Source organism: Melospiza georgiana, chromosome 13, assembly GCF_028018845.1.
Source record: "Melospiza georgiana isolate bMelGeo1 chromosome 13, bMelGeo1.pri, whole genome shotgun sequence".
In the NCBI taxonomy this organism is placed as follows: Eukaryota; Metazoa; Chordata; class Aves; order Passeriformes; family Passerellidae; genus Melospiza; species Melospiza georgiana.
Genome location: NC_080442.1, coordinates 3,765,574 through 3,788,100, shown reverse-complemented (window position 1 = coordinate 3,788,100; position 22,527 = coordinate 3,765,574). Strand labels below are relative to the sequence as shown.

Below are 22,527 nucleotides of genomic sequence, written 5' to 3'. Positions count from 1 at the left end.
TTTTTCCTCCTGAGAGGCCTCAGGAACAAAATGTAAACAATGGTTATCTGCTGCTGTGGGATGCAACAGGTGCATCTGTGATTGGTTGTTTTTAATTAATGGCCAATCACAGCACGGCTGGCTCGCACACAGAGCCCGAGCCACAAACCTTTGTTTTCATTCATTCCTTTCTATTCTTAGCTAGCCTTCTGATGAAACCTTCTCTTCTATTCTTTTAGTATAGTTTTAATATAATATATATCATAAAAGAATAAATCAAGCCTTCTGAAACATAGAGTCAGAACCCCGTCTCTTCCCTCATCCTGAGACCCCTGCGAACACCGTCACATGCGGGGCTCCAGGATCCCCGGCAGGGCCTGCGGGGCTTGGGGTGGGCACCACGGGGTCGCTTTTCGGCTGAGCCCGGCTTAGCTGAGCTGAGCTGAGCTGAGGGGCCGGGGGAGATCCAAACCCCGGGGGATCCCGCCTTACCTGCTCCGGGCATCGCCGCGCTGCCGAGGGGAGAAGCCGGGGCTGGGAGAGCCGGAGGCAGGAGAGGATGGGAGGGGATTGGGGCCCGGGGCTGGGATGGGCTGGGATGGGAGCCCAGCCCGGGGAGCTCACCTGCAGCCGGGTGATGAGGGAAGGGCAGCGGTTCTGGTTCCACGGGTGAGGATGAGGAAGGTCGAGGGCTCCGTGCCCTCCCCGGCAGCCGGCCAAGGTAAATGAGGCACGGGCAAGGCTGGCACGGGAGGGATTGGAAGGGCTCCATGAGTGGAAAAGCAGCGGCGGTGCTGTGCAAACAGCGGGGAGGGCTTTGAGGAGCTTCGCGTGGGGAGCAGGCGGTGACAGAGAAGGGATTTGGGAGATGGGCAAGGGACAGGTGGGGATGCCAAGGGACAGAGAAACGGCAAACGCTTCTCACAGCGCCTTGGGAGACCTTTCAAGGATGTGAGAAGCTGTGAAGTGCAAACAATCTGCAGGTGGCGTTTTCTGCTTCGTCTTTCTGTTCTTCTCAAGGACGGTGTGTGAGGAAGGTGTTTTTGTTAACCAGCCGATCAAAGAGAATGTATCGTATCACTCTATAAAAACCACGCTGTTTTCTTGAATAAAACCTTCTTTTGCTCCTTCTACAAGCCTGCCTGTGTCAGGACAGGGCGAGGACAGCTCCGGCGACACCGGGGACAGGAGATCCCGGGCGGCTCCTGTCAGAATCCAGCCCGGGCCAGCTCCAAACTGGGAGCCCAGGGCCCCTGCAAGGACACAGTTCTCTGGGAATAGCTGGGAATTCTTCACCCTCAGAGCTCCTGCAAGGACACAGCCCAGCCTGTGGGAATAACTGGGAATTCTTTACCTTCAGAGCCCCTGCAAGAACACAGCCCAGTTCTCTGGGAATAACTGGGAATTTTTCACCCTCACAGCCCCATTCTCCGAGAATATCTGGAAATTCTTTACCCTCACAGCCCAGTTCTCTGGGAATAACTGGGAATTTTTCACCTTCAGGGCCTTCAGGACATAGCCAAGCCTTTGGGAATAACTGGGAATTCTTTACCCTCAGCACACAGCCCAGCCTCTGGGAATAGCTGGAAATTCTTTATCCTTAGTGCCATCAGGACACAGCCCAGCCTCTGGGAATATCTGGGAATTTTTTACCCTCAGGACACAGCCCAACTTCTGAGAATAGCTGGGAATTCTTTACCCGCAGGGGCTCTACAAGGACACAGCCCAGTACTCTGGGAATATCTGGGAATTTTTTACCTTCAGGGCCCTCAGGACATAGCCAAGCCTTTGGGAATAACTGGGAATTCTTTACCCGCAGCACACAGCCCAGCCTCTGGGAATAACTGGAAATTCTTTATCCTCACAGCACAGCCTCTGGGAATATCTGGAAATTCTTTACCCTCACAGCCCAGCCGCTAGGAATATCTGGGAATTCTTTAACCTCAGGACACAGCCCAGCCTCTAGGAATAACTGGGAATTCTTCACCCTTAGGACACAGCCCAGCCTCTAGGAATAACTGGGAATTCTTCACCCTCAGGACACAGTCCACTTCTCTGGGGATATCTGGGAATTCTTTACCCTTAGGACACAGCCCAGTTCTCTGGGAATATCTGGGAATTCTTTATCCTTAGGACACAGCCCAGTTCTCTGGGAATATCTGGGAATTCTTTACCCTCAGGGAGCAGCCAGGGGCACAAAGCAGGCGTGGGGGTCACGGTGTGAAGAGGTAGAAGTTTATTGGAATATAAACATTCAGATAACCTGTAAGATAGAAAAAACCCAACAACAACATATACAGACACTTGTTGGAAGGAGACGTTGAGGTATTTATCCACCGCCTAGGCTATCACATTTTGTTTTTATTTACTTATTTTATTATTTTTTTTCTTCTCTTTTAAATAGGTAAGAAAACTAGTTATAGCAAGGCTGCTGCAGCTGTTTGGAGAGAACATGTGGCAGGGAGCAGGCACAGCAGCCTCCCCTGAGCCCGCCCACCCTGCTGCCTTCCCCGCAGCCCCGGGGCAGGCTCGGCTGGCTCTGCCCCACCGAGGGACGAGCTGGGGGCTGCCCGGCTGCTGTGAGGAGCTGGGGGAGGATGGAGCACCGCCCATCCATCGGGAACGTCCTGCCGGCAGCATCAAACCCTGAGTACGACACGGGGCCCCCTGCTCGGCCTCCCCCCGCCCTGCTGCTGCTGCTGCTGCTGGTTCCAGCACTCCCTGCACCCAAAGCCTGGCAGCTCAGCAGGAGACCCGCAGCTCAGGCTGCCAGGGCCAAAGCCAGGCTGAGGGAAAGGGTTAACTCTTCACAGTCTGGATGGTCCTTGTCACCCCCGGGCTGGGAAAAGGACCCGTTTATTGTTGCAGCTTATTTTAACTGAGGTATCTGTTACGCTTCCCGACCTGATTCTTTCCCTGAATTGGATACAAAACAATCTGTTAGTCCCTGGCTAGTTCCAGTCTAGGTTGAGTAAAGCTTATAAACATTAATACTCTAGTAGTGTCCAAGCAAGTTCAGTGATTCGAGTGCCTTTCTGTGCAAGAAAACACAACGTTAGCAAGTGAGACAAAGCAGCCCCACCCCGGAGCAGCCTCTGCTCCCCAGGGGCCAGGGAGCAGAGCAGAGGGAAAAGCAGAAAGTGCCCCAGTCCCACTCAGAGGAAACAGCCCAACCCCACCCAAGAATAAAATAAAACCACCAAAAGAAAACCCAAAAAAAAAAGGGGGGGAGAAAATAATCATCTGAGTCCCAGAGGCTGGAAAATCCTCTGGGAGTCTGTGAGGATGAAAGGAGCCTGCGGGTCAGGCCGGCTTCCCCTGCTCCCTCTGAGAGCAGCTGGGGACACCTGGAGCAGCATCCCTCCATCCCTCCAGGGCACCACATCCCCATCTCCCGATCCCAGAGAGCCCCGGGGGCAGGACAGCCCTGGCACAGCGCAGGAAGCAGCAGGAGAGGCTGGGACAAGCACAGATCCAAGGGGCAGTGTCACCCCGTCCTGCTGTGCTGTCCTGGGATGGGCTCCTGGAGGGTGGGGAAGCCACTGCTGCTCTGCTCAGCCTCGTCTGAACTCCCTGTCTTTGGTGATCCATTAAAAGCCAACAGAAATAAAAGCAAACACAAATTCAGCAAACCCACCTATGAAACCCCCCCCCAAAGCGATAGGATATGCCAACACTTCCTGAAGAGGTTAAAAACAACCCAACCCAACACAAACAAAAGCAACCCAACAAAGTACATAGCTGAGGTATTTCATCTGCTCAAAAAACCTGACTCGGGCCTGCAGCACGGGGAGGAGGTCACCAGGGCAGGGGGGATGGCAGGGATGGCACCAGGGCATGGGGACAGGGGGACAGCACCAGGCCACCTGAGCAGCTCATTCACAGGGAGCTCTGCTGCCAGCTCCCAGGGCCAGGCAGGGCTGGATTCCCTGGGCTCTGCCCCTCCCTGCACCATGGCAGGGGGTTTGCTCAGAACCCCAGATCCCCACAGCAACCACCCCACCTGCAGCCTGTGCTCCTGCAGAGCTCCCAGAGCTGCTCCAGGGAGCCTGCACCAACCTGAGGGACCCTGCTATGGGGACAGAGGGGGGACGTGGAACCCCAGCACGCCCTGGCCCTGTGTCACTCCTCAGGGACACTCAGGACTCGAGGGGTGAGGTGGCAGCAGCCAGAACTGAGCAGCTGATGGTGCCAGAACCATGGAGAGGAGCAGCAGGGAGGCTCAGGAGCCTCCCCTGAGGACATGGGGACACAGCAGGAAGGGACATGAGCAGATTGCCATGGGAGGACAGGGCCAGGCACCCCCTGGCTCTCAGGATTGTCAAAACACGGAGTTGTGGGTGGGAAGAGCCCCGGTGGCCCCTGGTTCCAGCAGAACCAGAGTTCCAGAACCAGGGCTCCAAGCAGAACCAGGCTTCCAGAACCAGGATTCCCAGCAGAACCAGGGTTCCAGGAGAACCAGGATTCCAGAACCAGGGTTCCCACCAGAACCAGGATTCCAGGAGAACCAGGACTCCAGAACCAGGGCTCCAGCAGAACCTGGGCTCCAGCAGAACCAGGGCTCTCCACCCCAGTCCTGGCCCTTTCCCTGCCCTGGTGACGTCCTGGCCAGGAGCTGTGGCCCCAGAGCCATCCCTGATTGAGAAACGCCAGGTGTGCCCCCCTCCATGGGAACAGCACACACCCTGCGAGGAGGAGGAGGAACCAAAGAGCAAAAGGGAGGAAGGAAAGGGGAGGGGGGAACAAAGCCAAAACAAGGCCGGACAAAGAGACGATGAAGGAAAACTCGCTGGCATGGAAAGGTTTCACCACCACCACCACCATCATCATCATCCTCCAGGTGCTGTGCAGCCACGAGAGCAGGTTCCTTGAGGTGAGGTATGTGTGCACTCCTGGGCAGTGCCCGTCACAGGGACCAGCTGGTGGAGGGCTCTGCGCCGGGCGTGCCCCGCGATGAGGTAGGGCTGGGGGAGCAGTGGGAGCTGCTGGAGCTGCTGCTGGAGCTGCTGCTGCACGAGCTCTGCGTGCCCGAGCCGGCCAGGAGCTGCACCATGGGCTTCTGGGCAAACAGCACCCCTGTGGGCACACACAGGGTTAGAGTGGGCAAAGGGGAGGCTTTCCCAGTGCCAGAATCCCATCCCATCCCATCCCATCCCATCCCATCCCATCCCATCCCATCCCATCCCATCCCATCCCATCCCATCCCATCCCATCGAGGGTCAGGCTTTCCCAGCCCCAGGATCCCATCCCAGCAGAGATAGGGGTTAGGCTGGCAAAGAGGAGGCTTTTCCAGTGCCAGGATCCCATTCCATTCCATTCCATTCCATTCCATTCCATTCCATTCCATTCCATTCCATTCCATTCCATTCCATTCCATTCCATTCCATTCCATTCCATTCCATCCCATCGAAGGTCAGGCTTTCCCAGCCCCTGGATTAGATCCCATCCCAGCACAGACAGGGTTAGGCTGGGCAAAGGGGAGGCTTTCCCAGCCCCAGGATCCCATCCCAGCTCAGGGTGGCTGGTCTGGCTCCTGTGCTCAGCTAGAGCCTGCACAGGGATGCTGACCCTAAAGAAAACAGATCCCAAATGGGTTCTGCATCTGGGGAGAAGCAGCTGCCATTTGGGTTAGGGTGAGGCAGAGCCAGGATTCCCACCTAGGATTTGCCCAAGGATGCACAGGCATGGCCTGCAGAAGGGAACTGCTCCAGGGGACAATTCCCGCTGGGAAAGCCAAGCAAAGCCCCAGCTCAGGAGAACAGGGACAATTCTCCTTCCTATGAACGCCTCCACGGGGATTTCAAACCCCTTCCCTCAGATTTTAAAGCACTAACACCAAGGGAAGAGAGCTGCTCCTGCCCAGTCTAGGGAACAAGAATCGCTTCCCGCTGCCATTCGGCAGGGACCACCCCCATCCCACCTGTTCCCGCCCCACAGGAGGGCTGTCCCATCCCAGGAGGGCTGTCCCTGGGCTGTCCCATCCCAGGAGGGCTGTCCCTGGGCTGTCCCATCCCAGGAGGGCTGTCCCTGTGCTGTCCCATCCCAGGAGGGCTGTCCCTGGGCTGTCCCAATCCCACGAGGGCTGTCCCTGTGCTGTCCCACTCCCGGGAGGGCTGTCCCTGTGCTGTCCCATCCCAGGAGGGCTGTCCCTTTCCCAGCAGGGCTGTCCCCGTGCTGTCCCACTCCCAGGAGGGCTGTCCCCGTGCTGTCCCAACCCAGGAGGGCTGTCCCTTTCCCAGCAGGGCTCTCACCGGCGTAGGTGGTGCCGTTGATCTCCACGGACATGTTGATGCTGCCGATGCCGTTCGGGGACACGTTCAGCGCCGCCGCCGCCGCCGAGTCTGCCTTGTCTTGTCCCAGGGAGGGAGGCACAGTCAGAGGGCACCGATCCCACTCCCTGCACCCCCGAGGTGAGCACAGCCCCGCTTTGTCCCCTCTTTGGGCCCACAGAATGCCCCCATTCCCGGCAGTGGGGCTTGGAGCACCCTGGGATGTGGCAGTGTCCCTGTCCTCGGCTTTGAGGTCCCTTCCAACTCAAACCATTCCAGGACAAGGCTGCAGAGGTGCTGGAAGGCTTTGGTGAGGCTGGGAGCCTGCTGGCATTGGGAAATGTCTCCCCGAGGCCATTTCTGCCACAAGGAAGGGCTGGGAGCACAGAGATAAACTCAGATTTAACTCCCAGCTGGATTTTGCTGTGCTCGGACTGCAGCGGCTCCAGCGGCCACTGGGGGGAGGGAAAAGCCAGGGAAACTCCATGAAAATCAGGATTTTCCACAGCCTGGGCAGGGATGGGCAGCTGAACATGGAACTCTTCCAGCCCCACAAAGGTGAGCCTGGATTTTGGGACTGTCCCTCCAAGGAGGGCAGCAAGGCAAAAAAAAACCCTCTAAAAACTCCACATTGAACCTAAATGTTGTTACCAAGCCATGCTGAGCTTATCAAAACCACCTCTCAGAGCATCTCCATCTGTTTTTTATGGTACAGTGGGGAAAAGAAGGGCAGAGAAGACAAGAGAGCCCCTACAAAGGTGGGAATCCCATCCCTGAATCCTCAGCCTGTTCCTGTTTGTAGGGACTGCAATGGTTCCCAGCATTTGGATTTAGTTCAGGGTGAAAGCAGAAGTGAGGTGAGGGAATAATGAAGGCTCCTGGATAAAATTTGTATTCCCTATCAGTGGCTCTTGTGGTTTTGATGTGGAATTTGGTTGGATGCAGAGCTGCCAGGAACTGGGAGCACTCACATCACAGAAGTCATTGCTAAGATTCAGGATGAACTGTTTAAATCCAGGCTGGGGAAGAAGCCCAGAAACAATCACATTTTTTAAAAGTAATACAATCTAAAAAAGAAACAAGTTCTAAAAAAAGGACTGCTGCTTGGGAGGAACCTGCTTGACCATTCCCACCCATATTTGTGGCCAGGCATCTCAAACCAGCACTGCTGGAGCAAGAACAGCTCTTCCTTGCTTCCAAGCTGGGCCAAACTTGACCAGCTTGGAGTTTTGGGAAGGTCACAGAATTCACAGAGTGACCAGGTTGGAAGAGACCTTCAAGGTCATCAATCCAACCCAGCCCCAACACCTCACCTAAACCCTGGCACCCGGTGCCACATCCAGGCTTTGTTACACTCAGGGATGGGGACTCCACCACCTCCCTGGGCAGCCATTCCAGAACTTCATCACCCTTTCTGTAAAAAACTTTTTCCTGATATGCAACCTAAATTGCCCTTGGTGCAGCTTGAGACTGTGTGCTCTGGTTGTGTCAGTGCTGCCTGGAGAGAGAGCCGAGCCCCAGCTGAGCACAGGCACCTTTCAGGGAGTTTAGGGAGTGATAAGGTCACCCCTGAGTCTCTTTTTCTCCTGAATCTGGGCTGGATTTGGATGAGCACAAGAAAAAGCCCAGCAGGAAAACCCAACAAAATCTTGCACCTGAACACCTCCACGCCAACAACGCTGGAATGGAGGTGACCCAGAGGTCACTCAGAGCTGACCCAGCCGTGTGTGTGTGACATTCCAGGCTGGGACCTTTCCCTCCCTGCAGCTTACTGAGGAGCTCAGCCTCACCTTTCCCGTTGATTTTGATCTTCATGGGGAGCTGCCGGGCCATGCTGAACAGGTTGCGCTGCAGGGCCTGCTGCACCAGCCGCTGCTCCTCCTCCGTCATGCGCGGCACCTTCTTCTCCGGGGGCTCTCCCGCCTCCAGCCTCTCCCTCAGCTGCTCCAGCGTGGCCGTCCTGGCTGCCACCGAGGCCTGCTGGCCACCCAGTGTCACCGGCACGGCCACGCGGCTCGGCATGGACACCGTCAGCGGCACGCCGTCACCTGGGCCACGAGGGGACACTCAGCCAGGGGACACTGCCAGCACCACAGTCCCACGTGGTCAGGAGGGGTCACTCAGCCAGGGGACACTGCCAGCACCCTGCTCCCACATTGCCAGGCCACACTGCCAGGAGGGGTCACTCGGCCAGGGGACACTGCCAGCACCACAGTCCCACATGGTCAGGAGGGGTCACTCAGTCAGGGGACATTGCCAACACCACATTCCCAGGCCATGCAGTTTATCATGGACACGGTCAGGAGGGGTCACTCAGCCAGGGGACACCGCCAGAAGGGGTCACTCAGCCAGGGGACACTGCCAACACCCCGATCCCACATTCCCAGGCCACACGGTCAGGAGGGGTCACTCAGCCAGGGGACATTGGCAGGACCACAGTTCCACATTCCCAGGCCATGCAATGTGGCATGGACACGGTCAGGAGAGGTCACTCAATCAGGGGACACTGCCAGTGCCACAGTCCCACATTCCCAGGCCACACGGTCAGGAGGGGTCACTCAGTCAGGGGACACTGCCAGGAGGGGTCACTCAGCCAGGGGACATTGCCAACATCACATTCCCACATTGCCAGGCCACGCAGTTTGGCATGGACATGGTCAGGAGGGGTCATTCAGCCAGGGAACACTACCCACACCACAGTCCCACATTCCCAGGCCACGTGGCTCGGCACGGGCACTGTCAGGAGAGGTCACTCAGCCAGGGGACATTGCCAGGAGGTGTCACTCAGCCAGAGCACACTGCCCACACCACAGTCCCACACTCCCAGCGCCGCCATGGCCCTGCTGACCTTTCCTGAGGGCCGGTGAGACGCGGGGGTTGCCGGTGGCGCTGCCTGGCGCCACGCCGATGATGGGGAAGCGGATTTTGGGGGGGGACAGCAGGGAAGGAGGCCCCGGCGGGGATGGGGAGTAGCTGAACAGCGAGGAGCTGTAGCTGGGCCGCCGGCCCTCGCGCCGGTTGCCGTCGATGGCGGCCTGGAGCTCGGCCGGGGAGCTCAGGGACTTCTTCTCGCACTCGTAGGCATAGAGGTACTTCATGTACCTGGAGAGGGACACACAGACAGGGATAATTCAGGTGGCACAGGGACAGGAGACTCATCCCGAGGTGCTCAGAGGGTTTGGGGTGTTTGGAAGCATGGCTTGGTATGGATGCGGTCAGTGTTTGGAGGAAAATGTGCCATTGGACATTCCTGATCCCATGAGGGTGGGGGAATTTCTTCACAACTGGAATATCCTCAAAGGATCATCCAGAATTCCCTCACAATTGAAATATCAGTGATAAATCAACCAGAATTCCCTCACAATTGAGTTATTAGCAATAAATCACCCAGAATTCCCTCAAAACTGAAATATCATCTATAAACCACCTGTAATCCCCTCACAACTGAACTACTCTCTATAAATCATCCATAATCCTCTCACAACTGAAATATTATTTATAAATCACCCAGAATTGCCTCACAACTGAAATATCATCTATAAATAATCCAGAATTCTATCACAACTGAAATATTATTTATAAATCACCCAGAATTCCCTCACGACAGAAATATTGAATATAAATCACCCAGAATTCCCTCACAACTGAATTATTATTTATAAATCACCCAGAATTCCCTCACGACAGAAATACTGAATATAAATCACCCAGAATTCCCTTACAACTGAAATATCCTCTGCAGTTCATCCAGAATTCCTTCACAACTGAAATATCCTCTATCAATCATCCAGAATTCCCTCACAACTGAAATATCTTCTGCAGTTCATCCAGAATTCCCTCACAACTGAAATATTATTTATAAATCACCCAGAATTCCCTCACAACTGAAATGTCCTCTATAAATGATCCAGAATTCCCTCACAACTGAAATATTATTTATAAATCACCCAGAATTGCCTCACAACTGAAATATCATTTATAAATGATCCAGAATTGCCTCACAACTGAATTATTATTTATAAATCACCCAGAATTCCCTCACAACTGAAATGTCCTCTATAAATGATCCAGAATTCCCCCACAACTGAAATATTTATAAATCACCCAGAATTGCCTCACAACTGAAATATCATCTATATATGATCCAGAATTGCCTCACAACTGAAATGTTATTTGTAAATCACCCAGAATTCCCTCACGACAGAAATATTGAATATAAATCATCCAGAATTCCCTCACAACTGAAAAAAAGAGGCAAAAAGGCCAGGGCTGGAGGGAGGTGAGAGTGAGAATTCCCTTCAGGAGCTCATTAGGCTGAGGCACCATTTCTGCCTTTTACAGGCTTTACATTGGCCAGTCTATTCTAAATATTTACTACTACTACTACTACTAATAATTATATTATAATACATATGATATATAAAAGACGTTGTATATTATATTATTAGTAACAATAATATTTACTACTAATAATTTCCTATTAAGAATTACTAATAATAGGTATTTAGTAAAAGATATATCTAACAATAATAAAAAACTATCAACACAAACACCTAATAATAATCATCTAACAACAGCTAAATACCCAATAATAGCAAATATCCAACAGCAAATGTCCAATACCAGATAAATATCCAATAATCTTAATTGGATTATTCCAATTGGATTATTCCAATAATATCCAATTATTGATATCATATATCAATATATACATTAAAAATTATAGTGATTATATATTTTAAAATATAAATGTAATGATATACCAATAATATATAATTTGTATATTATAAATTTATAATATACATTAATGGTATATTTATATAAATATAAATGTTTAAATTCATAAAATATTTATATCCTTTATACAATAAATATAATATTAATAAATATATACATATTTATACATTTAAATATATACATATTTATATCTATATAAGTATACTATGTATTTCTTATATATTTATATAAGAAATATATTTAAATATATGTTTATAAAGTGTTTATATATTTTATATAAAAATATATGTAATAAATACATAAATAGTTATCTATTTAAATATAGGCATATTTATAGAAATAGACAGCATATATTTATTATATATTTACATAATAAATGTGAATATATAATTTTATATTTATAAAATATGTATATTATATAAAATATTCTATATTTAAACAAATATTTATATAACTATATAGTATTTATTATTATATTTATATAATAAAATATATTAAATTTATATTTATAAAATGCTTATATATTTTATAAAAATATGATATTTATAAATAGAAAATATTTTATGTTTAAATAGACACATATTTATATTTATATAAATATGAGTATTTTCTATTTCTCCTTCTAAACTCACTGTGTGCGCAGGGTGAAGGCGGCGCTGGTGATGGAGGTGGGCAGGTTAAGGCCTTTGGTGATTTCCCTCCAGATCTTCTTGTTGATGATCTCCACCAGCCCACCCTTCTCTGTCACCAGCTTGTAGAGCATGTAGAGATCCAGGATCTGCTTGGCCATGATGGGGATCCTGTTGATGGGAGTTCCTGGAAAAAGGAACATGGACAGGATGAGGGCACTACCTTGGGGGGATCCAGCTCTCTGTGCCCTCACAGGAGCAGATCTGGGATCTGCTTGGCCATGGTGAGGACCCTGTTGATGGGAGTTCCTGGAAAAAGGAACATGGACAGGATGAGGGCACCACCTCAGGGGGATCCAGCTCTCTCTGCCCTCACAGGAGCAGATCCAGGATCTGTTTGGCCATGATGGGAGTTCCTGGAAAAAGGAACATGGAGAGGATGAGGGCACCACCTTGGGGGAATCCAGCTCTCTCTGCCCTAACAGGAAATTCAGGGAATTTGCAGCCTGGCTCGAGGTCTTTCCATGGAAAACCCTTTCCTGTGGGTAAAGGGAATTAGCAGAGCAATAAAAACCTGCAGCTCCTGGAATAGAAAGAGGGGAAGTTGGGACTATTGAATGGGTTTTATGAGCTCAGGGTTCAAATCCTTGGATAAAAATGCTCCCTCATTCCTCAGGATGTGCTGTTTGCCTGGGAACAGCAGGAGCAAGGGAATCAGCACTGGAGAACATCTCTCCCCCACAGAATTCCATCCTCCCTCACATGTTCAACATTTGGAACAACCTGGAGATGTCACTGTCATATTTTTGAAAAATTCCTCTGCCAGCATTTCTTCTCCTGGGGAGCTGAGAAGCCTCAGAGAAGAATGAAAACAATAATTATCTGATTGCTTCTCCCTGTTTTGCTGCTTTGGAATGTGGTCTGGAGATTGTTTATCCAACAAATGGTTGCTTGATTTAGTTTTACATGAATTGTTTTGACTTAATGACCAATCACAACCAGCTGTGTCAGACTCTGAGGAGTCAGTCACGAGTTTTTGTCATCATTCTTTGTAACCTTCTGTGAATTTTTATCATCATTCTTTGTAACCTTCTGTGGGTATCCTTTCTCTTTCTTAAGTATAGTTTTAGTATAGCATTCTTTAATATAATATAATAAAATAAAATAATAAATCAGCCTTCTGAGAACACGGAGCGAGACTCATCTTTTCACCTCATCCTGGGGTACCACATGGAGAGGTAAACCAAAGCTGCTCCTTCCACAGAGATTCCAGCTTCCCACTCCTTTTCCCTCCCAAACAATTCCCTGACAAGGCCACAGCAGCTCTGAGCATCCCAAAGCCAGCTCCTGCTCCATCCTTCCTGCTTGCTTCTGTGTATTTTGGGTTCATCTGGAAGAAAATCTGATTTTTAACCTCCCCCTTTTTGGCAGCTCCTGGAAGCGCCAACGCCCAAACTTGGGGATTGAGGCACGGAGAGGAAGAAGGAATAATAAAAAGCTGAAGTGGCAGAGCTTTTATTTGGCCTGGGAAACTCTGTCCTGGATCAAAGGGCCGCCCAGCCCATCCTGTCCCCACAATGGGCAGCCCCAGCCTGGCAGGAAGGCTGGGAGCGGGGCAGGGGACAATTGTGGAATCCCCAGTCCCCAGGGGAGGCTGGTGCCACTGCTGGCAGCCCCTGATCCCCCCGTTTATGGCCCTATAAATGAGTTTATTCCGTGCCATGAAAGGAGCCCTGCAGATGTCCTTGTCACACATCCAAGGGGGATTTTTTTTTCCTTGTCTTTTCTTTGGGAATCCCATTAGGCATTAGTAGCTTGTGGTGCCAATTCCCACAGGTTAACGAGATGCTGGATAAAACAGCCCAGTTTTGCAGCTCTAAAGGGCTGAAAACCTCACAGATTCAAAGTGTTTCAATTTATATCAATCCCATCCTTGTCCGAGCAGCCCAAAGAGCAGATCCCACAACCCCTTCCCACATTTCAGGGCCACAGACCTCTGAGGGAGCACAGAGGGAAACCCAAACACTCCAAACTCTCTGTGGCTCCACCCCTGCCTCCCAAAAATTCTCAATTTCCTCTGTTTTTTTCCTGAGCATCCATTTTGTCTGGGGGTGACAGCAGCACTGGGAATCAGGGCATGATCAAGTTACCTCCAGCTGTCACTCATCACCTGAGTCACACCCGCAGGGAAAACAGGGAAATATTTCCTTCCAAAGCCCCCAGGACACCCCAAAATTCCCCTCCTTTCATTAATTAGCCACAGCAGCAAAGCCTTTGCTGGGCTGGGGGAGGATGAAGCCCCTCTCACCCCAGTTTTCCCAATCCAATTAAAGGAATGGCATTAATTCGTCCAGCAGGGACTTTCATCCAGATGGAGAGTGAGAGGGTCCCTGTTTAGCTGAGTTTATAAATGTGTGTTTTTATCTAAATCTCAATTTAGTTGAGTTTATAAATGAGATTTTGGGGCACTTTGCTGTTTAAAGCAAAGCTGTCCTGGGGGTGCTGAGCTGATGGAATTATTGCAGCTCCTGGGACAGTTCTGTTCCTGCTGCAAAGAAAATTTATTTTGGGGGAGGAAACCAAACTCGAGGTTTTACCTCAGTGGATTAATTTATATTCTGTGTAAACACATTTAGCTGAGTGTTTCTGTATAAAGCCCTGTTTAGCTGAATTTATAAATGTGTGTTTTGATCTAAATCTCAATTTAGCTGGGTTTATAAATGAAATTTTGGGGCACTTTGGTCCTGTTTAAAGCAAAGCTGTCCTGGGGTGCTGAGGTGATGGAACTATTGCAGCTCCTGGGAGCTCTTCTGTCCCTGCTGCAAAGTTTCTCAGCTGCACAAAGAAATTTTATCATTTAACCATACCTGAGGTTTTATCACAGCGGATAAATTTATATTCTGTGTGTAAACACATTTTGCTGAGTGTTTCTGTATAAAGCCCTGTTTAGCTGAATTTAAAGCTTTGCTTTAAAGTGCCCCAAAATCTCATTAATAAACTCAGCTAAATAGGGACTGATACAGAAACACTCAGTTAAATGTGTTTACACACAATACAAATTAATCCACTGAGATAAAACCTCAAGTTTGGTTTCTCCTCTCCCAAAAGAAAATTTCTTTGTGCAGCTGAGAAACTTTACAGCAAGGAAGAGAACTGTCCCAGGAGCTGCAATAATTTCAGCACCCCCTGGAAAGCTTCCCTCTCTCAGCTGTGCTTTAAACAGGACCAAAGTGCCCCAAAATTTCATTTATAAACCCAGCTAAACAGGGCTTTACACAGAAACACACATTTATAATCCCAGCTAAACAGGGACTGATATAAAAAACCTCAGCTAAACATGTTTACACACAATATAAATTAATCCACTAAGATAAAACCTCAAGTTTGGTTTCCCCCTCCCCAAAATAAAATTTCTTTGTGCAGCTGAGAATCTTTGCAGCAGGGACAGAAGAACTCCCAGGAGCCTGAATAATTTCAGCACCCCCTGAACACCTTCCCTCCCTCAGCTGTGCTTTAAACAGGAACAAAGTGCCCCAAAATTTCATTTATAAACCCAGCTACACAGGGATTTAGACAGAAACACTCATTTAGAAACTCTATTACACAAGATAAAACCTCAAGTTTGGTTTCCCCTCCCAAAATAAAATTTCTTTGTGCAGCTGAGAAACTTTGCAGCACGGACAGAACTGCTCCGAGGAGCTGCAATAATTTCATTTTCCACTGCAATAATTCCATTTTCCACTGCATTAATTTCATTTTCCACTGCAATAATTCCATTTTCCACTGCAATAATTCCATTTTCCACTGCAATAATTCCATTTCCCACGTGTTCCCCCAGCAGTGCCCCGCAGGTCCCGGTGAATTCCCGGTGTTTTCCAGAGGGATCTGGTGCCCCGGGGAAGGTGATCAAGGCAGGGTTTATTGGGCAGCCCCAGCGCTGCCACAGGAAAGGCTGAAGGGCAGGGCCTGGCTGGGCAGGGCTGTCAGGGCTGTGATGGATTACTGTCATCTGGCAGCGCCAGGATTAATGAGCCCGGGGCCAGGGGGCAGAATTCCAGAGGGAAAGGTCAGAGCTGGGGCCACGGCACAAGACTTGCTGCCTTTTGATGGTAAACTCATTTTACTGTACTGGCAAGGCTCCTGCCCCGAGCCAGGGGAAGATCCTCCTCTGTTTCCTCAGAAAATAACTTCTCCTGCCTCTCAGCAGAACCCCAGCCCTGTAACTTGGCCCATCCCAGCCCCACAACTTGGCTTCCCAACTCCATAACCTGCTCATCTCAGCTCCATCACTTGGCTCATCCCAGCTCTGTAATTTGGCTCATTCCAGCCCCATCACTTGGCTTCCCAGCTCCATCACTTGGCTCAATCCCAGCCCCAAAATTTTCCTCAGCTCCATAACTTGGTTCATCCCAGCCCCATAACCCATCTCATACCAGCCCCATAATTTGGTTCATCCCAGCCCTGTCACTTGGCTCATCCCAGCTCCATAACCCATCTCATCCCAGCCCCATCACTTGGTTCATCTCAGACCCATCTACTGGCTCATCCCAGACCCACAGTTTTCCTCATCTCAGCTCCATAACCTGGCTCATCCCAGCCACACCACTTGCTTCATCCCAGTCCCATAACTTGGCTCACCCCAGCCCCATAACCTGGCTCATCCCAGCCTCATCACTTGGATCATCCCAGCTCTGTAATTTGGCTTCCCAACTCCATCACTTGGCCCATCCCAGCCCCATAGCTTGGCTCACATCAGCCCCGTAATTTGGCTCATCCTAGCCACACCACTTGCTTCATCCCAGCCCCATCACTTGGCTCATCCGAGCTCTTTAATGTGGCTCATTCCAGCCCCATCACTTGGCTCAATCCCATCCCCATAATTTTCCTCAGCTCCATAACTTGGTTCATCCCAGCCCCATAACCCATCTCATACCAGCCCCGTAATTTGGTTCATCCCAGCTCTGTAATTTGGCTCATCCCAGCTCCATAACCCATCTCATCCCAGCCCCATCACTTGGTTCATCTCAGACCCTTCTACTGGCTCATCCCAGACCCATAGTTTTCCTCATCTCAGCTCCATAACCTGGCTCATCCCAGCTCACAGCTTGGCTCATCCCAGCCCCATCACTTGGCTTCCCAACCCCTTATCTTGGCTCATCTCAGCTCCACAATTTGGCTTGTCCCAGCCCCATCCCTTGGCTCATCCCAGCCACACCACTTGCTTCATCCCAGTCCCATAACTTGGCTCACCCCAGCCCCATAACCTGGCTCATCTCAGCTCCATAGCTTGGTTCATCCCAGCTCCATAACCTGGCTCACAACAGCCCCATAATTTGGCTCATCCCAGCCCCCTAACTGGGCTCATCTCAACCCTGTGTCCTGGCTCATCCCAGCTCTGTAATTTGGCTCATCCTGGCTCCATCCCCTGGCTCATGCCTGCTCTGTTATCAGGCTCATCCCAGCCCCATAACCTGGCTCATCCCAGCCCCATAACCTGGCTCACCCCAGCCTCATAATCTGGCTCATCCCAGCCTCATAATCTGGCTCATCCCAGCTCTGTAATTTGGCTCATCCTGGCTCCATCCCCTGGCTCATCCCAGCTCCATCCCCTGGCTCATGCCTGCTCTGTTATCAGGCTCATCCCAGCCCCATAACCTGGCTCACCCCAGCTCCATCCCCTGGCTCATCCCAGCTCTGTAATTTGGCTCATCCCAGCCCCATAACCTGGCTCATCCCAACCCCCTAATTTGGCTCATCCCAGCTCCATCACTGGACCTATCTCAGCCCCACAACTTGGCTCACTCCAGCCTCAGAATTTGGCTCATCCCAGCCCCATAACTTGGCTCACACCAGCTCCATCACTGGGCTAACCCCAGCCCCATCACTTGGCTCGCACCAGCTCCATCATTTGTTTCCTCTCAGCTCCATCCCTTGGCTCATCCCAGCCAAAGGAGGGGCACAAGGAATCTGTTCCCACTGGGAAAGGGAAGCTGCAGAGTCATCCCAAGGGCTCCTGGTTTTACTGGGCAGAAAGGCAGCCACAACCCAGGTTTCTGGGATAAAGGGTTTCCCAGAGGAAGGCTGACTGGAGCCATGAACATCGGTGGCCTTTCAGGGAATGTCTACCACCTAATTCACAGAGTGACCACGTTGGAAGGGACCTTAAAGATCATCAGGTCCAACCCAGCCTCAACACCTCACCTAAACCCTGGCACCCAGTGCCACATCCAGGCTGTGTTAAACACACCCAGGGATGGGGACTCCACCACCTCCCTGGGCAACCATTCCAGAACTTTTATCACCCCTTTCTGTAAAAAACTTTCTCCTAATATCCAAACTAGATTTTCTTTGAAAAGCTTTTTCCCCTCCCTAACCCCCTGAACTGAAGTAGATGTGTCTGATTTGGCCCCTACAACCAGCAGAAATTCAGGATGCCCTTAGCAAAATAGTTTTGTGTTACCCTAAAAATCACATCTGGAAAGTGATGACAGTTTCTTAATTAGGCCTTATTGATTAGCACCTGCCCAAGAGAGGAACGTGGGACAAAGTGTGGGTGCAGCCACAGGTGCCCAGATCACCTCCATGCCATGGGCACTTGCTTCAAAGCTTCTTTAAAAGAGAACCAACCATCAGAGGGGCTAAACAGCAACTGGGGAATTAATCTTGAAGAAAAAGGAGCTGAGCAAAACTATTAAAAAAGCACAATTGTTGATGAATCAAATAAGTCAATACAGTCTCCTCTGTTCCCGAGAGCCTCAGGAACAGGCCTCTGACCTGTCAGACCTCAAGCTGGAGATGCAGACTGAGGAAAACTGCCCCAAAAAGGGTTTGAGGTGAATTTTATGGCTTTCCTTGGCCTCCATGCCAGAGATTCCCTTCCACACAGGGATTTCCAGCAGCCTAAGCCACGACTTGTCCTGCACAAAGAGCATTTAATCACACCCAGCTCTGCTTTTTAATCACCTCCCACCTACCCTTATCCAATTTCCTCACACAAGTGTCCATTTTACAGCAAGGAACAAAGGAGGTGAGAATCCCCAGGGTTTGTTCAGCACAGAGATGTTGAAATCTCACTAAAATGAGATTTTTTTCACTCCCACTGCAGTGAAAACCAGGCAGGGAAAAGACATTTTTAAGGCACAACCTGTAGCAGGTAAATAAAAAGCTGCTCTTCCCACTCCAAATATGTTCAGGGGAGATTCTGTAGCAGGCAGCCAGAAGGAACAGGTTTTCCCCCCAGGAAATTGGGAAAGCCCACAGTGATTTAAAATAATACTGAGCCAAATCTCAAGAAAAGCAGAATTTCGTGTTTCATCTTTGAAGGGAGGCACAGTAATTCCGTGGGGTGTGGGAATTCCCAGCTGAACAGAGGGAAAATTCATTTTACAGCAGCAAATCAACTCCACATCCCTGAGCTGTCTCAGCTCCTGGTTTGCTCAAATCCCTCTCCAAGGAGAGATCCTGGCTGGTGCAGGGGTTCAGCCTGAGATTGATGGGGTTTGGTTCTCCAGAGCTGGCAGAAAAAGGAACAGGGACCCCATGGGGAGCTGCAGTCCTTGGAATGGAGATCCCATGGGGAGCTGCAATCCCTGACCCTGCCCTGATCCCATGGGGAGCTGCAATCCCTGACCCTGGGGATCCCATGGGGAGCTGCAATCCCTGATCCCATGGGGAGCAGCTGCAATCCCTGATCCTGGGGATCCCATGGGGAGCTGCAATCCCTGACCCTGCCCTGATCCCATGGGGAGCTGCAATCCCTGATCCTGGGGATCCCATGGGGAGCTGCAATCCCTGATCCCATCCTGATCCCATGGGGAGCTGCAATCCCTGATCCTGCCCTGATCCCATGGGGGGCTGCAGTCCCTGATCCCATGGGGATCCCATGGGGAGCAGCTGCAATCCCTGATCCCAGGGAGAGCTGCACTCCCTGATCCCATTGGGATCCCATGGGGAGCTGCACTCCCTGACCCTGCCCTGATCCCATGGGGAGCTGCACTCCCTGATCCTGGGGATCCCATGGGGAGCTGCAATCCCTGATCCCATCCTGATCCCATGGGGAGCTGCACTCCCTGACCCTGCCCTGATCCCACAGGGAGCTGCAATCCCTGATCCCATAGGGAGCTGCAATCCCTGATCCTGCCCTGATCCCATGGGGAGCTGCAATCCCTGATCCCATTGGGATCCCACGGGGAGCTGCAATCCCTGATCCCATGGGGAGCTGCAATCCCTGATCCCATCCTGATCCCATGGGGAGCTGCAATCCCTGATCCCATGGGGATCCCATGGGGAGCTGCAATCCCTGACCCTGCCCTGATCCCACGGGGAGCTGCACTCCCTGATCCCATGGGGAGCTGCACTCCCTGACCCTGCCCTGCACCAGGACCCCACAGAGCTGCAATCTCTGACTGAAGACAGAAAACAAGCAGCAGGATGGGAGTTCATAACCTGAAGCTGTAATTGACAATTACCTCCAATATGCAAATGGACCAGAACTCATGAAAGTGAGAGACCTCATGACCAGCTGTCCATTTTCGTGACCATTTTGGGTCCATTTTGGCTGGGTTTTGGGCTCATCCTGTAGCCTTGGCTGATCTCTTGTGCTGCCCAAGGTGGATCCACTGAGGAGATCCCTTTAATAAATCCCTGCTTTATTCTTGAGCTCAGTCCAGTCCCTGTTCTAGCTCAGCCTTCCCAAGGCATCACCCCCAGCCCTGCTGTCCCACCCTCCCTGTGCCCACCTGCCCCTCCCAGGAACAAAACCCCAAAAAGGCCAGTTCCAGCTTGTCTCTGGTGTCCCCTTCTAGGAACAAAACCCCACAGAGGCCAGTTCCAGCCTCCCTCTGATGTCCCTTTCCATGGTTTCTGCAGCTCCAGGGCCCTTTTATGGCTTTTGGGAACAACCCTACACATCTGATCTGTGTTAGAGCCGCTCCTTCCCAAGGGAATCCCAAAACCATCCCAACCTTTTCATCCCTGCAGTGAAATCCCATTAATCTCTGCAGTTTCTGCTCCCTCAGCTCCTCCTGGCCAGCAGCAAATCCCTGGGTTTAGGGTTTTTACAGGGGGGATTTTTATTGGCAGAGCTGATTCCCGGCCCCACAGACACCAGGGGCAAATTGAGCAGCTCTTCACACTCTGCTCTCAGGAGAGGAGATGGATTTGGGGTTTTTTGGGAACCAGGCAGTTCTTGAGTCTGGGATTGGGATGTCAGAAACTTTGCTCAAAGGGGAAGAGCTGGATTTGGGGTTTTTTGGGAACCAGGCAGCTCTTGAGACTGGGACTGGGTTGTTAGAAACACTTTGCCCTCAGGAGAGCTGGATTTGGGGTTTTTTGGGAACAAACCAGTTCTTCAGCCTTGGACTGGGGTGTCAGAAACACTTTGCTCAAAGAGGAAGAGCTGGATTTGGGGTTTTTTTTTAAAACCAGATTGGGATTTTAAAAACACTTTGATCTCAGGAGAGCTGGATTTGGGGTTTTGGGAACCAGGCAGCTCTTGAGTCTGGCACTGGGATTATACAAACACTTTGCTCCAAGGAGAGGAGTTGGATTTGGGGTTTTTTGGGAACCAGGCAGCTCTTGAGTCTGGGATTGGGATGTTGGAAACACTTTGCTCCAAGAGAAGGAGCTGGATTTGGGATTTTTTGGGAACAAAGCAGTTCTTTGGCCCAGAATTGGGATGTTAGAAAAACACTGCTCTCAGGACAGACAGATTTGGGGTTTTTTGGGAACAAGGCAGCTCTTCAGACTGAGATTGGGATGTTAGAAACACTTTATTTAAAGGGGAAGAGCTGGATTTGGGGTTTTTTTGGGAACCAGGCAGCTCTTGAGTCTGTGATTCAGATGTTAGAAACACTTTGCCCTCAGGAGAGCTGGATTTGGGGTTTTTGGGGGGAATAAAGCAGCTCTTGAGTCTGGGATTGGGATTTTAAAAACATTTTGCTCTCAGGAGTGACAGATTTGGGGTTTTTTGGGAACAAAGCAGCTCTTCAGCCCAGGACTGGGACATCAGAAATGCTTTGCTCACAGGAGAGGAGATGGGTTTGGGCTTTTTTGGGAACCAGGCAGCTCTTCAGAATGGGACTGGGATATTAGAACCACTCTACTCTCAGGAGAGCTGGATTTGGGGTTTTTGGGAACCAGGCAGCTCTTGAGTCTGGGATTGGGATTTCAGAAACACTTTGCTCTGTGCCACTGACACCTCAGGGCACAATTAATTTAATCAAATTAAAATAATCTAATTTACAGGGCAGATCTCCCTGCTGCTGCCCTCCAATACCAAGGGCAATGCCCCAAACCCCAGGATTTGTTTTTTTCCAGCCTGAGGAGGGAAGAATTCCCTCTCCTGCCCCGTGTCAGCCCTGGAATGCCAGGAAAGCTCACTCACCCCTCTTCTGCATGAAGATGAAGAGATCATCCAGGAACTCCTTCCTCTCAGGGTCACTGTCCAGCTCGTACAGCTGGGGGGGACAAAGCACAGTGAGGGCACAGCTCCCACCAGACAGAACATTCCAGAATTCTGGCTGCTTCTGGGGAAAGGACAGCACAGGAGACACAGGGAGGGTCCTGGGGGCTCGGTGGTCATGGCTGGAAAGGATCCCCAGGAATGGGATGGATCCCCAGGCATTGAAAAAGAAAAATGAAAATGAAATCGATCCCCAGAAAGGAAACAGTTCGCCAAAAACTGAATGGATCCCCCAAAACAGAATAGGTGCACAGAGATGGAAAAATAAAAAGAAAATGAAAAAGATGCCCAGAAATGGAATGGATTCCCAGGAATGGAAAGGATTCCCAAGAATGGAATTGATTCCCAGAGCTGGAAAGGAAAAAATGAAAATGGAAAAGATCCTCAGAAAGGAAATGGTTTCCCAGAAATTGAATGGATCCCCCAAAATTGAATGGATGCCCAGAAATGG

General features: G+C 50.5%; 1 protein-coding gene across 1 annotated transcript in view; it reads right to left on the bottom strand.

Moving 5' to 3' along the window:
• Nucleotides 1-2,191: 2,191 nt before the first annotated feature.
• Nucleotides 2,192-22,527, bottom strand: part of ARID3B (AT-rich interaction domain 3B) — a 32,239-nt gene continuing 11,903 nt past the window's right edge. The window contains 6 exon segments of the mRNA XM_058033778.1: nucleotides 2,192-5,055; nucleotides 6,231-6,329; nucleotides 8,039-8,296; nucleotides 9,097-9,350; nucleotides 11,618-11,801; nucleotides 21,999-22,071. Coding sequence (XP_057889761.1) covers nucleotides 4,886-5,055; nucleotides 6,231-6,329; nucleotides 8,039-8,296; nucleotides 9,097-9,350; nucleotides 11,618-11,801; nucleotides 21,999-22,071 — 1,038 coding nt within the window. The 3' untranslated portion in view covers nucleotides 2,192-4,885.